We start from the raw sequence: 15,331 nt of genomic DNA, 5'->3' as shown, positions 1-15,331 counted from the left end.
CAGGTGGCGCTGTGAGCTAGGGGAAGAAAAACAAGCGGCTCATCTTTGACCAAGAAGAAGAAGACTCATACATCACCCGACACCAGACTTTTCAGAATTTTAATAACGCATACACATTGATATGATTGACATTAATGTCGCGAATGCTTTTATCGAGCTACAGGTTGTCCGTCTTCGCCTATCGCATATCGTAAGTCACTTGAACGTTGTTGTAAAGTTTAAAAGGACGAGCTAACATGCTAAACCCAAGTTGCTAACCCGGAACTTGGGCAGTCGAAGCCGTTTCTCAAAAAAGCCAGTAATTCCACTTTGTCATAGGCCGAATGATAAAGCGCCTATTCGTTGGCATATTGACGTACCTTTGTTACACTTTTCGCCTACCTCGCCGCTACTTTCTGACCATGCGACGTTTTTGGACGAAAACGGTGAGCCGGCTTTGGTTGTGCGAGCCGGTCGCGGCGGCGATGAGCTCCGAAACACTCGCTCGCGCTCAAGGTCGACGAAGGCTGGTAAGTTAGTGTCAAGATGAGTTTTGCTCGAATGTGTCTCGCGTCGTCACCAAAACGCCACTTTGTGTTGAAATAAAACTGAAAGGTTCACATAATCCAAGTCGGACTAGAGTCGGAACAAAACTAGGTACGAAAAATGGCCCTTTTAATAATAACGTTCGAGGTCGTTGTCAGTATATTTTTAGACACATTTCTATACAATGTGGGTTGATTCTTGTCATGCAATGTGATTCATAATTAACTTCTTCACTGCCAGACGTACAAAAATGTGTCCACTCCAGTCTCAGGGTTTTTGTCATTGTCACTCGAATACCAGAACCTACAGAATATTGAGTTATAGGACTACATAAACTTTCAATGCAGTGTTAGAAACTTTAGGGTCTCTTTTTTCATTAGAAAAAAACGTAATTCCTAAATGATCTGAGTCTGGAGTTCGATGAGCTTGAAATGGGGGTGGCTGTCCAAAATACAATACAGTGATACCTCAGTTTACGAACTTAATTCGTTCCCAGAAAGTGTGTGTAAGGCGAAAAGTTTGTCTGCCGAACATTTATTTCCCATAAGAAACAATTAAAAATGAGAATAATCCGTCCCCAGGTCCCCATAAAACACAATTTTCTACTAAATAAGCTTTACAACTACACAAAATGTACCTTATTTTATCTATAATAAATGCGCTATTGTATTGTAATTAAATAAAGAAACTGTACTGTCTAATGAAGTCGTTTCATTGACCTTTGTGATGGTCTTTGATGTAGTTGCGTCATAATGATGTCCTAGTGAAGTTGCTGTGCATTCTCGGTACTAAAACCCTTACTCACAATGTCCCCTGCTCACGGCTTTTCGTTAATCCAAATCAACATACGTTTTTCAACCTCTTCTATTGCCTGAGACTGTTGCTTAGACAAAACACAAACACACTCAGCCACTGGTACTGGGACGCTAAATCAACAAACCGATGATCTTCTTCTGCTCGACCGTCATTTTCTTTTGTGTCCTCTTTGGCTTCACACTAGCCTGTGGTGGGCTCTTTGTCCGTCCCATAATTTCAAAAGTACTCCATTCAATAGCAAACCATGTCTCCACTCAAAGAGGGTGTGGAAAATTAGTGCACCAGCCACCGTGGCGCTATTCAATTCCAGGACCCACAGAATATTAAGCTTGAGGACGCCGTAAACATTCAATACAGCGCAAGAAACCTTAGACTCTCTTCTTTTCATCAGAAAATGAGGGTGGCCGTCCAAAATACAATGCAATACATACATATTGGTTTATATAGCGCTTTAACAACAGCTGAAAGAGAAAAAAAAAAAACGCTAACGTGGAAAAAAGGGGAATGCTCCCCCCTGCGGAAGAGAAAAAAAACATTGCCAGAGGCCATGACCAGCGCTATATCGGCACCCAAGCGTGAAAAAACAAAACCCAAACACATTCGGGAAAGGCGTTCTGTCATATTTTCAATTCCCGAATAAATGTGAATGGCAGTGAATGAGTTAATACAAATTGTACAAAACATGAATCAAAGGTCAATTCCATTCAATTTTTTAATGTAATTATAATACATTTAATTTTAAGCGCCTTTCAAAGCTCTCAAGAACACTTTACAGCAGTGGTCACCAAACTGCCGGCCGTATCTGGCCCGTCAGCACATTTGGCCCTGCCCCCTGAACAATACCAGAGATGCTATCAGATTTCTTTTCCTATTTGGCCTCCAGAAAAATAAAAAATCCTTTTACAAGTCAAAGGTCGGTTTACGATCATTATCTGTTCCTATTTTAATCAATGTAATTAATGTATGTTGTTTATAATCGTGATTCAACAATACAAACACGCCTGCTCACAATAGAACGCTAAAGGAGTCTGTCACAATGCTATGCGACACAAGAAAGTGACGTATGAGGAAGTGGAGGGGAGTCCGGTGGTACATTCAGGTGCGCTCAGTTTGGCGCTCTCTTTGCTTTGGTCCCAGACCCGTTTTCTCTTGTAAACCTTCCTGTCAAAGAGTGAACGGAATAATGGCTAAAAGGTTAGAAGAGAAAAATTGATTCCGAATGCAGGGTATTTAACCTGCAGTGGACAAAATATTATTTTTATGTTCAATGCAAAGAAAAGGCTGTTTGTCTCATCTGTCAAGAGGCGGTGGCTGTATTCAAAGAATACAATCTTCGCCGACACTATGAATCCCGTCACAAAGACAAGTACGATAGCTTGCAAGGCCAAATATGAGCAGACAAACTCTCAAAGCGAAAAGTTGACTACTATCTCAGCAGAATACATTTGTACGCCAAGCTCAGCTGAAGAAGGCATCCGTTCGGGCCAGCTTTCGGGTTGCTAAGCTGATAGCAAGCAGCGGTAAGCCTTTCACGGACGGAGAGTTTGTTAAGAAATGGATGCTGTCGCGGAGGAGTTGTGTACCGAGAAGAAAGATGCATATAAAACCATAGGTCTGTCGGCGAGTACAATCACCAGACGCGGTGAAGAAATCGGGATGAATGTATATGCCCAGCTGCAGCAGAAGACGAAAGAATTTGACCTTTTTCATTGGCACTGGATGAGAGCACGGACGTGCAAGACACAGCGCAACTGCTCATTTTTATTCCTGGAGTTAGCGCAAACTTTGAGATATGCGAGGAGCTTGCAGCCCTCCAAAGTCTCAAGGTGGATTTGGTACCAACGAGGAGAATTTCAGTTTTTTCGCTGTTAGATTTGAGGAAGTTATGGGTAAACCAGGATTTAATTTCAGAGAGGCAGAGTGAAAGGGAAGAAGGTGAAAGAGAGGCATCCGCAAAACAATGAAATTGTTATCTAAATTTACGGAGAATATTGCCAAGGGGAAGAAGGTAGGTGATAAAGAGGAGAGGTCCCAGGACAGAGCTTTGGGGCATACCAGAAGATATAGGAGAGTACTGTGAAGTGAAGAAGTTAATTTGGATTAACTGAGAGCGGCCAGAGAGATAAGAGTGGAACCAGCGTGTCGGTGATCCCTATGGAAGAAGGTCTGTCAAGGAGGATGGGATAAGAAATGGTGTCAATAGCTGCAGTGAGGTCAAGAAGGACGAGGATGGGGAGTAAACCGGCGTCAGCTGCCAAGGGGAGATCATTCGTGACTTTTAAGAGAGCTGATTCTGTACTGTGGTGGGGGCGGAAACCAGATTGGAATGGTTCGTAGAGATCATTCTGGGAGAGGTGAGAGTGTAGCTGAGCGTACACAACTGTTTCTAGGATTTTGGGAATAAAAGGAAGGTGAGAAATGGGCTGAAGGTTCTTGAAGTCATTGGGATCAGATCCAGGCTTTTAAGAATTGGTGTGACAGCTGCCGTTTTGAGGGGGACAGGGACGATTCCTGAGGATAGCGAGGAGTGAGTAATGGCTGAAATGAATGGAAGGACCAGAATTGTTGGGAAGGGATCTAATTGACAGGAAGAATTGTTGGATTTAGTTATGAGGTTTGAGATTGTAGAGAGGGATGAGGGAGGTACAGGGGGTTGAATGATTCTGTTATAAAGAGAAAAGAGAGCCCAAGTATTTCCAGTACTTGAGTCAATGAGTCCAGAGTAGTGTTGTGATTTAGCTTAAGAGATATATGTAAAGTTCTGTACATTTTGGACTGAAATAACTGATAAGTGATACATATGACTTGATTAAAAAAAACATATGTAAAGAAACTCATTTTTTCCCCTGAAATAAAGTTTATTTTATATTAAAGACTCTTTTTTTATATTAGTTAAAAAAAACAGTTGTTGAAATATTGTGACTTAAAAAAATCTAAATTTTAAAACATGTTATGATGACACTCATTATTTTACACCGTACTTTTGATCTGTCATGAAGTGTCTTTTTCCTTCTTGACAAAAAAAAAAGTCAAAACAAACCTTGTATTCTCACAATGGCGACTGCCCGGTTCCCCAATATTCTGCTGGATTCCTTTTATAGGTGGTGGGCCTGGGAAACCCGGGCATGGAGGACACCCGGCACAGCGTGGGCATGGCCGTGGTGAGCGCCTTGGCCGTCCGCCTGGGCCTTGTCGAGCGTTGGCGTCGCGACAGGCAGCTGAACGGCGAGGTGCTGGTGGCGGATACGCACCACCTGGTCCTCTTGCGTCCCCGCATGCTGATGAACGCCAACGGCGTGGCAGTGGCCAAAGCGGGTATCCTACTTAAAAAAAATAAAATACAATTTTATATATACAGTAAAGTCTCGTTATATCGATACTCAAGGGAGTCCGAAAAAATATCGATATAACCGGGACTATCGATATATCCGATCCTGCGCCGAACTGCATTAAACAAAAGCCGCCAAAAGAGGGCAGCCAAGCTCCATATAAGAAACGGAGCTAGCCATTAGCTCCCTTTTTTGTTCCCCCAATGTTGCCTCAAAATGGCACATATAATTCTTTAATGGTTGTAAACATGTATGCTTTAATCTTCAGAACTACAATGTATTTGAAACATATTCATAACTGGATGTGTAACAAGAAAGCATATTATCCGAATCTGAAGCCATTGTTTGGATTCACAAGCAATGCAAGACGTCTTGGCGTGAAGTCATTTTTATTTGCATTTGAATAAAAAGTGACATCGGCTGTCCTTTAATACACAGTATGGAATGTTAATAATTTTCAAAATCATCGCGCTGAGACGTGGAAAACCAAAGGTTTGATTGTCAATAAATAAGCCGCCATGATTTCACATGATCAATCGCCTTGTGTTTAGCCAGCAAGTACAGCGTGCATCCCGAGGACATCCTGCTGGTCCACGATGAGCTGGACAAACCTTTAGGAAAGGTCGCCATCAAACATGGGGGAAGCGCCAGGTGGGTCCCGGAAAGTCACTTTCGCACTACCTGAAATCATTCGGCAAGTAACTTGAAAAATCCCTTAACTCATTCACTGGCAGACGATGTGCAAAAATATCCACTCCAGTGCCAGGGTTTTTCTTGTGCCGGTCCCAAGCCCGGATAAATACAGAAGGTTGTGTCAGGAAGGGCATCCGACGTAAAAGCTTGTCCAAAACAAACATGCGGATCAACCTTTATAGATGGAGGACACTGATTTGCTGTGGCGACCCCTTGAAGGGAAAAGCCGAAAGGAAATGAAGAAGAAATGCCAGGGTTTTTGTCATGGTCACTCCAATTCCAGGATCCACAGAATACAGTATTGAGTTTCACGACGACATAAACATTCAATACAGTGTAAGAAACCTTAAACTCTCTTTTTTCATCAGGAAAAAAATAATTCCCAAGTTCTATGGGTATGGAGTTATCTAGCTTGAAATGGGAGCAGATGTACAAAGTACAAATAAAATCCGATTTACGACCGGCGCGAGTTACGACCACCCGTACTTACGACCGCCAGACCTTTTTTTTTTATTCTACGGCTACAGCCAGCAACGCAACAGAGTCCGTTCAGGATGATTTATTAAGCTACAACACAAAGCACTGGTCCCAAAAAGAGGATCAGGGGAATAATAAAAAATAAAGAATACCAAAAACGACGAGTGGGGGGGAGCAATGGGAAACCCGACAATGGCAAGGAGCAACTCGCACACGGTGGTGCAGACGCGGAACAATCCCGAAAGGATTACGGGCCGAACGTGACAATATCGAACAGGTAGGATGTTTATTTGCCGGAGCAGCATTGCACAAAATGACGATACAAAATAACTGTTTCTTAACAAACGCGTATGACAATTTTCTCCAGCATGACGGCATCTCACTCGCACAGGGTGTCCTGGGTGAGGGAGGGGTGTCCACCGAGGCAGAGCGGGTCGGCGCTCGCGGTCGCCGCCACCACCTCTTTGAGACAGGGGACCTCTTCTGCCTTCTCTGTTAGCAGGGAGAGTGATTTTTGGACAGCTCGCATGCGTGGAAAGTCGTGCCTATTTGGGTCAGCAGAAAGCGTGTGCGCCGACACAGTAATAAAGATCGACAAAACAATATATAAAATGATTAAAATCACACTAAAAGTTAGATTTATAAATGAACTGTCAACATTTTGGTATATAATACAATTTAATCGAAAACGTTGCTTCAAAACAACAAATTGACATTGTATACTATCCTGTCGTATAGGAGATGCCAGCGTGTCGTTATTTGTTATGATCACGTGATCCTTGTGTCAGCCATTTTGAATGCTTTTCGACTTACGACCGTTTTGTCGCAACAGAACCCGGTCGTAACTCAGATGGTACCTGTACAATACAATACATACATTGACTACGTCTGCGTAAGCTCTCAGTCGTACAGGAGTGGTCCATCGATGAGAAGGTTTCTTCAGCCGTCATCTGTACAAATTTGAAGGTTTCGGACGTTTCGCCTCCTATCCAAGAGGCTTCGTCAGCGAACTAAAGTCTGACTGGTCGTATCGGCCCTATTTATATATCCTTAATGTCCAGACATGGCGGCGCCGGACACAGCTATGATAGGTCCCTACTCTCAGGTTGGGGGGAGCAGAGGACCACTCCCTGTGGCCCCACTGATTGTTCCTACATTCCTGACTAACGACTGGCCTATTTGCCCCACTCCCACCGGTATCACCTCATCAGCATTACGAATGTTGCCTAACCTGTTTTGCCTAAGCAGGCTATTGTATGAACGATCCAAATTGAACCTCACTCACCCCACCAGACCGGTTTAATGAAGGATTTTGTTGTTTTATAAGAATCACTTCTTTTACTCCCCTTTCAAACCATCTATGTTCTTTCGCTAAGATTTTAACCTCATTGTCGTCAAATGAGTGGTTGCTAGCTTTTAGGTGCAAATGTACTGCCGATTGAGGCCCACTTGTATTATCCCTGCAATGTTGATAGTCTTTTTTTGAGAATTTGTTGAGTCTCCCCAATGTACTTACTGCTCTTTACAATTTTCATTCTTACAATGTATTGAATAAACTACATTACTTTGTTTTTCATTTGGTAGCCTATCTTTTGGATGCACTAATTTTTGTTTATCGGTTTGAAATAAGTAGGAATTTTGTGTTTCAGAAACTCCTGTAATGTAAGGTACTGCTACGCCTCTCCTTTTTGTATCTTAAGAATTTTTGGTTTCATTCCCTATTCTTTCTTTCTCACATTTGTTAAATGACCACTGAGGGTACCCACAGTTAGTGGGTGCTCTCCTGATATGTTTTGACTCCTTTTCTCTACCTTCAATGCTAGTTGGTATTAGTTTAGCCCTATGCTGGAGGGTTCTGATAACTCCTAGTTTGTGTTGTAAAGGGTGGTTAGAGTCAAAAAGTAAGTAAAGTATTGGTCAGTCTGCGTAGCCTTCCTAAAGACTTCTGTTTTTAGCGCTCTGTCCTCTTTTATAATTACTTTACAATCCAAGAAGGCTAGTTGGTTCTCTTTAATGTCCTCACGCGAAACGTCCGAAACCTTCAAATTTGTACAGATGACGGCTGAAAAAACCTCATCGATACATTGACTACATAAATATTCAATACGGTGTTAGAAACCTTAGTCTCTCTTCTTTCATCAGAAAAAAAGTGTTAATTCCTAAATGAGATGGGTCTGGAGTTATATGAGCTTGAAATGGGGCGGATGTACAAAATACAATACAATACATATTGATTTGTATGGAAAAAAGCAAATGCTGCCCCCTTGTGGAAAAGAAACATTGCCAGAGGCCATGGCCAGCACTTTATCGGCATGAAAAAATAAAACCCGAATGGCGCCTGGTATCATATTTTCAATTCCCGAATAAATTCGGGAATGGCATTGTCAATTTATTCGGGAATTGAAAATATGATGTGGAGCTTCTTCTTTTCCTTTCGGCTTTTCCCTACAGGGGTTGTCGCCACAGAGAATCAATGTCCTCCATCTAACCCAGGGGTTGGCAACCTTTGACTCAAAGAGCCATTTGGACCCATTTCCCATAGAAAAGAAAAACACTGGGAGCCACAAAATCCTTTTGACATTTAAAATGAAGACAGCACTGCATATTTTCATCATGTTTTTTTTTACCTTTATATATGCATAAACAAACTATAGTGCAGGGGTCGGGAACCTTTTTGACTAAGAGAGCCATAAAAGTAAAATATTTAGAAATGTTCTTCAGCGAGAGCCGCGCGCGCGCGCACACACGGGCGCGCGCATGCACACACACACACGCGCGGTCACTTTTCAACAAAATATCAGAATGGATTATTTAAACTAACTTTGTGATAGTACTCACCGTTAACATGAATGTTTTTCTGTTCCTCGTGATGAGTAAAAATCCAGGCAAACGATCGGAATGAAATTCAACTTGCCGGTCCGGAGGCGGAGTTACTGCTAGCTAGCCTGCGCACGGCTAATAAGCTTCCACACTTGCTATCTGCAATCTACTTCTCACAGCAGTATGTTGATGCTAACGTTAACACTGGGCTTGTTAAAATGACACTGACATTCGACTGTTTCATTGATGGTGTTTTTTTATTGCAAATTCGAATCCGAACATTTTCTCTCCTCAAAGGCTAATGAATCCTTCGGTGAATTCAAGCTGAAGTGCACTCGTGGGGCTCATTTAAAGGGCCGTTTACCTGTTTCGACTGACGGCCAGTGTCATCCAATCAAAATTGCGTTTTCCGCCAACTGCAGCCCCAACGGGAAATCATCGGCGAAAAAAACGAGAATATGTATATAGTTTTATCGGCGAGCCATATGCAATCATCAAAAGAGCCATATATGGCTCGCGAGCCATAGGTTCCCGACCCCTGCTATAGTGTGTTGCATTTACAAATCATTGAACTGTTACAGAGAAGCGAAATTACATTTCTGCACGCAACAAAAACATTTTAAACTCCGAAAAAAAGACGCTAACTTCTCATAACATATTAAGCATACCGCTAAACCCGTCTCGTCAGCAGTGGAGGCGAACGAATCTGCCCACGTATCATTAAACGTTCTGTTTTCTTCAGACACTTTTCTTTTCTTAGATTTATCCATAGTTGGCCTACCTGGGGGGCGAAAAATTCAGGAAATCGTGCGCAATTTGGCGGTTGTGACCAGATATACGTCCACTGTTGATGACAAAAAAAATTGAATATGTTTAATTTTGTATTATTTCTAATCACCATAATCTTCAAATTTAGAATTACATTTTAAAAACGAACAAACTAAAATAATATACATTAAATTAAATCTTCTTTTCCTTTCGGCTTTTCCCCTCAGGGGTCGCCACAGCGAATCAATGTCTATCCCGGTTTTGTGCATCCTCTTCTCTCACACCTTCATGTCTTCTTTGACCACATCCACAAACCTCCTCTTCGGTCTTCCTCTCGGTCTCCTGCCTGGCAGTTCAAGACTCAGCATCCTTTTCCCGATATAGTCGCTCTCTCTCCTCTGGACGTGTCCAAACCATCTCAGTCTGGCCTCTCTGACTTTCTCTCCAAAGCCTCGAATATGAGTTGTCCCTCTAATGTACTCATTACTGATCCTATCCAACCTGGTCACTCCCAAAGAAAACCTCAACATATTCAGCTCTGCTACCTCCAGCTCTGCTTCCTGTCTTTTCTTCAGTGGCACTGTCTCCAGTCCAAACATCATGGCTGGTCTGACCACTGTTTTATACACTTTTCCTTTCATCCGAGCTCAGGGGTCGGGAACCTATGGCTCGCGAGCCATATATGGCTCTTTTAATGATTGCATATGGCTCGCCGATAAAACTAAAATATGTAGTTTTTCGTTTCGTTTCGACCTACAATGGCCGAAAGCGCCATGTTGATTGGATGATAGTGTGCCGTCATGTTGAAACAGGTAAACGCCCCTTTAAATGAGCCCAACTAGTGCACTTCAGCCTGAATGCACCGGAGCATTAGAGGAGAGAAAATGTTCTGATTCTAATTTGCAATGAAATAATACCATCAATGACACAGTCGAATGTCAGTGACATTTTAACAAGCCCCATGTTAACGTTAGCATCGACATACTTCTGCGAGAAGTCGATTGCAGATAGCAAGTGTGAAAGCTTATGAGCCGTGTGCAGGCGAGCTAGCAGTAACTTCGCCTCTGGACCGGCAAATTGAATTTCATTCCGATCGTTTTCCTGGATTTTTACCAAACACGAGGAACGGAAAACCATCCATGTTAACGGTGAGTACTATCACAAAGTTATTTTAAATAATGCATTCTGATATTTTGTTGAAAAGTGGTCGCGCGTGTGTGCGCGCGCACGCAAGCGTTTGTATGTGTGCGCGCGTGCGTGTGGCTCTTGCTGAAAAACATTTCTAAATATTTTACTTTTATGGCTCTCTTAGTCAAAAAGGTTCCCGACCCCTGTCCTAGCTGAAACCCTTCTATCGCACATCACACATGACATTTTTCTCCAGCCTGCCTGGACACGCTTCTTCACCTCTTTTCCACACTCTCCATTGCTCTGGACAGTTGACCCCAAGTACTTAATATCCTCCACCTTCTTTATCTCTTCCCCCTGTAGCATCACTCTTGCACTTGGATTCTTTGTGCTAGAGTTATCTGAATAACTCTTGTAAAAGACTGTTCTGGGTTACCAAAAAGGAGGTGTGTCCATCGGAGTTGCGTAGAGCAAGAGCTGCGGTGTTATGTTGGAAAAAAAAGAAGTGAAACGGAGCCTGATGTTCTCTAAATTGCTTTTCAAGATGACATGTATGTTGTTTGGTGTTGGATTTTATCAAATAAATTTTCCCCAAAAATGCAACTTATCCTCCAGTGCGACCTATATATGTTTTTTTTCTTCTTAATTATGCTTTTTTTTGGCTGGTGCGACCTATAATCCAAAGCGACGTATAATCCAAAAAATACGGAACATAAAATAAGGTATATTTTGTGTAGTTTTAAGGCTTATTTAGTAGCAATTTGTTTTATGGCGACTTGGGAACGGATTATTCTCATTTTTAATTGTTTCTTATGGGAAATAAATGTTTGGAAGGTGAACTTTTCACCTTACACGCACTTTCTGGAAACTAATTAAGTTGGTAAACTATCACTGTATTGCATTGTATTTTGGACAGCTGCCCTCATTTCAAACTCAGATAACTCCGGACCCATATCATTTAGGAACTAACTCTTTTCTGATGAAAGAAGAGAGCCTAAGGTTTCTAACGCTGTATTGAATGTTTATGTAGTCCTAAAACTGAATATTCTGTGGGTCCTGGGATTCAAGTGACAATGATAAAAACGTGAAATAAATTGTGAATTGCAGTGAATGAGTTAAAAAAAAATACTCAACTGAATGATGTCATTTCTGATCGGTTTTGTGAAAAGCTGATTGGTTCGGTTCTGCCCCTCCCCAGAGGCCACAACGGCGTCCGGTCTTGCATGGACTGCCTTCGCACAGACGTGAGTACCTATTTTTGTGACTGGTCGCCCTAAACGTCCTATCCTTACGATTGTCCCGTCCTCTCCAGGTAATGCCCAGGCTACGAGTGGGAATCGGACGCCCGGCAGGAAACACTTCAGTGGAGCGCCACGTCCTCGGACACTTCGGTTCAGAAGAGCGAAAAGTTTTGGATTTGGTTCTGATGCAGAGCGTCAACGTCCTGATGGCTCAACTCGGACAACAAGAGGACGAGAGACGTTTCTCATCTCCCCCGCCGGTTCAAGTCGGACAAGGCCAAGCGGCCGGCAGAGACCCTCTGCCCAAACGCACGTAGCATGTAGCGGCTAGCTAGTTAGTATATTAATCCCAGGCACAAAAAAAATGATGACGCACCCACGGCTCCCCTTCGATGTGTCAAGAATATGTTGCTAACAGGAAGTGTGGAAACCTACCAAAATAAAGCCACGTCATCATCGCACATCATCATTCAATGTGAAGAGAAGGCGACCTACCAAAATAAAGCGGTCATCATCGCACATCATCATTCAATGTGAAGAGAAGGCGACCTACCAAAATAAAGCGACATCATCATCACATCTCATCTATCATTCAATGTGAATAGAAGGCGACCTACCAAAATAAAGCAACGTCATCATCACACATCTCATCTGTCATTCAATGTGGAGAGAAGGCGGTTCCCCATCATGGATGTTAATGCGGTGCACCCTGTGTTGTTTTCAGTTAACAATGGTATTGTGAAATATTAAAAAAAAATTATGACTCCACTTATGTTTCATCTGCGAAATATTGCTGCCGTTGTAGGAAATAAGCACCATCTGAGTACCGAGAGAAGCATTTGAAAACGCTAGCAGAAGTGCCCCCCCAGTCCACTATTTTTCTCTTTTGTTCATCTTAGGGCCCGTTATGGCTGACGCTCACCTGAGCATGCGCACGTGCGCGTTATCGGAAAAATAAGATCCATCCATTTTCCGTACCGCTTATTCCTCATTAGGGTCACGGGGGGTGCTGGAGCCTATCTCAGCTGTCTTCGGGCACGAGGCGGGGGACACCCTGAATTATTTGCCAGCCAATTGCAGGGCACACAAGGACGTACAACAGTCACTCTCACACTTACACCTAGGGACAATTTGGAGTGGTCAATCTGCCTGCCATGCATGTTTTTGGAGTGTGGGAGGAAACTGGAGGACCCGGAAAAAACCCACACGGGCCCGTGCAAGCTCCACAGAGGGAGGCCGGACCGGGACGCGAACCGGCGTGCTAGCCACTCGACTACCGGGCCGCCCGGAAAAATAAGATCTTGGGTCCAAAAGGTTGGACAACAGTGATGTCAATAATAAGTTTCTAAAACCACACAAAATGAGAGTAATGTTTTTCCATTGATGAAAATACAGTCAAAATTGGGTTTTTGATCATAATCCGTTCCAGAAACTTGTTGGAAACACACATTTCCCATTATATGCGACACCAGGAAGTGAAAAGTTTGTCTGCCGAACATTTATTTCCCATAAGAAACCATTACAAATGAGAATCCGTTCCCAGGTCTCCATAAAACATTTCCTACAAAATAAGCCTTAAAACAACACAAAATATACCTTATTTTATGTATAATAAACGTGCTATTGCATTGTAATTGAAGAAATAAACTGTACCGTACAATAAAGTCATTGTGTTGACCTTTGTGATGGTCGTTGATGTCGTTGCCTCTTGATGATATCCGAGTGAAGTTGCCGTGCTTTCTCGGCGATAATACCCTCTCACTGTCCCCTGCTAGCTGCTTTTCGTTAATCCAAATCAACAGTTTTTCAACCTCTTCTATTGCCTGAGATAGCTAGATATCCAACTCATCCTGTAACTGTAAAGTGACCTTGAGAGTTTTGAAAGGCACTTATAAATTAAATGTATTATTATTATTTTCAGCTATCTATTAGCTAGCCAGCTTTCTATCTATTGGAGTTACTTCCGGTTGAGTGAACGCTGGCGCGTGTGGCTGCCATTGCTCACCCACTGCAAAACTTATCCTGTGACAGTAAAGTGACGTTGAGTTTTGAAAGGCGCTTAGAAATGAAATGTATTGTTCTTGTAATGTTTTTTCTTTCCACAAGGGGAAGCATTTCCCTTTTGTCCATGTTAGCGCTTTGTTCCAGCTTCAGCTGTTAAAGCGCTATATGTCCATCCATCCATCCATCCATTTTCCGTACCACTTATTCCTCACTAGGGTCGCGGGGGGTGCTGGAGCCTATCTCAGTTGTCTTCGAGAGCGAGGCGGGGGACACCCTGAATTGGTTGCCAGCCAATCGCAGGGCATACAAAGACGTAAAACAGTCACTCTCACACCTAGGGACAATTTGGAGTGGTCAATCTGCCTGCCATGCATGTTTTTGGAATGTGGGAGGAAACCGGAGGACCCCGGAGAAAACCCACGCGGGCCCGGGGAGAACATGCAAACTCCACACAGGGAGGCCGGACCGCACTGTGAAGCCGGTATGCTAACCACTCGACTACCGGGCGCTATATGTATGTATTGTATTATATTTTGGACAGCCGCCCCCATTTCAAGCTCAGATAACTCCAGACCCATATAACTTGGGAATTAACTCATTTTCTTTCTGATAAAATAAGTCAAAAATGTTATGTATTTTTTCATAAATTCACAAATTTATTTGGGAATTGAAAATTTGACGTAGAGCACCATTCCCCAATTTGTTTAGGTTTTTTCATGCTTGGGTGCCGATAAAGGGATGGCCATGGCCTCTGGCAATGTTTGTTTCTTTTCCACAAGGGGGCAGCATTTTCCCTTTTCCATGTTTGCGCTTTGTTACAGCTTCAGCTGTTAAAACGTGATATAAATTATGATGTATTGTATTGTGGTCATCTGACCCCATTTCAAGCTCAGATAACTCCAGACCCATATAACTTAGGAATTAACATTTTTTTTCTGATGAAAGAAGAGAGTCTAAGGTTTCTTACGCCAAATTGAATGCTTTTTTTAGCCCTAAAACTCAATATTCTGTGGCTCCTTCAATTTGAGTGACAATGACAACAACCCTGGCACTGGAGTGGACACATTTTTTTGTGCATCGTCTGGCACGGAACAAGTTAAAAAGATCCTTCTGTTGACGTGCAAACATTAGACACAAGTTCTCACTAACACAACTACAATTGTCCCCTTTTTCATCGTTGTTCGTGAGGTTTGACGTTGTCGTATGTTAAAAAAAATAAAATAACGTAAAAATTGAGTCTTTGGGGGTCTCTAAATCAAAAATCGTCCCTCACAAGAGAAGGTTGATCTTGGCGGGCAGGCTTTTGCAGCCGCTGGTAGAAAAATAATGTCCCGGCGACGGCCGGTAGGTCATGGCGGCGGCGGCGGCGAGCGCCACGTCGCCCCGTCCGCAGGCGCCACGCTGGCACAGCTGCGCAAGCGCGCATCGCTCCACATGGTGGCGGCAAAGCGGCAGGAAAGGAACAAAAGCCGTTACCAGTTTCTCACGGATGACGGACGACTTGTAGAGGCCGCCTATGGGGTCGGGGCA

The 15,331-nt window shown here is 43.0% G+C and overlaps 2 protein-coding genes across 5 annotated transcripts in view; one reads left to right on the top strand and one right to left on the bottom strand.

The window, feature by feature from the left end:
* Positions 1 to 15,331, bottom strand: part of tor2a (torsin family 2, member A) — a 57,352-nt gene that overhangs the window by 36,120 nt on the left and 5,901 nt on the right. Inside the window, exon 5 of one of the 2 annotated variants that reach the window (XR_016114785.1) lies at positions 13,609 to 15,315. Coding sequence is in view for 1 of the 2 variants with exons in the window: in XM_088995150.1 (XP_088851276.1) it covers positions 15,071 to 15,315 (245 nt within the window). In the remaining variant the exon portion in view is untranslated. Of the gene's footprint in view, positions 1 to 13,273; positions 15,316 to 15,331 lie in introns of those variants that run through there. The other variant, XM_088995150.1, reaches the window with a different exon arrangement.
* ptrh1 (peptidyl-tRNA hydrolase 1 homolog) lies at positions 44 to 13,480 on the top strand. 3 transcript variants are annotated; one of them, XM_088995153.1, is made up of 5 exons: positions 44 to 190; positions 4,443 to 4,656; positions 5,222 to 5,321; positions 11,755 to 11,800; positions 11,869 to 13,480. In XM_088995153.1, exons 1-5 carry the CDS (start codon positions 122 to 124, stop codon positions 12,112 to 12,114), a joined length of 675 nt encoding a protein of 224 aa, XP_088851279.1. In that variant the 5' UTR covers positions 44 to 121; the 3' UTR covers positions 12,115 to 13,480. The 3 variants fall into 3 exon arrangements, with proteins under 3 accessions (XP_088851279.1, XP_088851278.1, XP_088851277.1); XM_088995151.1 differs by having other exon boundaries at positions 46 to 509; XM_088995152.1 differs by lacking the exons at positions 11,755 to 11,800; positions 11,869 to 13,480 and adding an exon at positions 5,405 to 7,412 and having other exon boundaries at positions 45 to 509.

This window comes from Hippocampus bargibanti, linkage group LG04 (assembly GCF_051943395.1).
Source record: "Hippocampus bargibanti isolate YZ-2025 linkage group LG04, ASM5194339v1, whole genome shotgun sequence".
NCBI classification, from domain to species: domain Eukaryota; kingdom Metazoa; phylum Chordata; class Actinopteri; order Syngnathiformes; family Syngnathidae; genus Hippocampus; species Hippocampus bargibanti.
The sequence above is the reverse complement of the archived record's forward strand: the minus strand, read 5'-3'. Positions and strand labels throughout refer to the sequence as shown.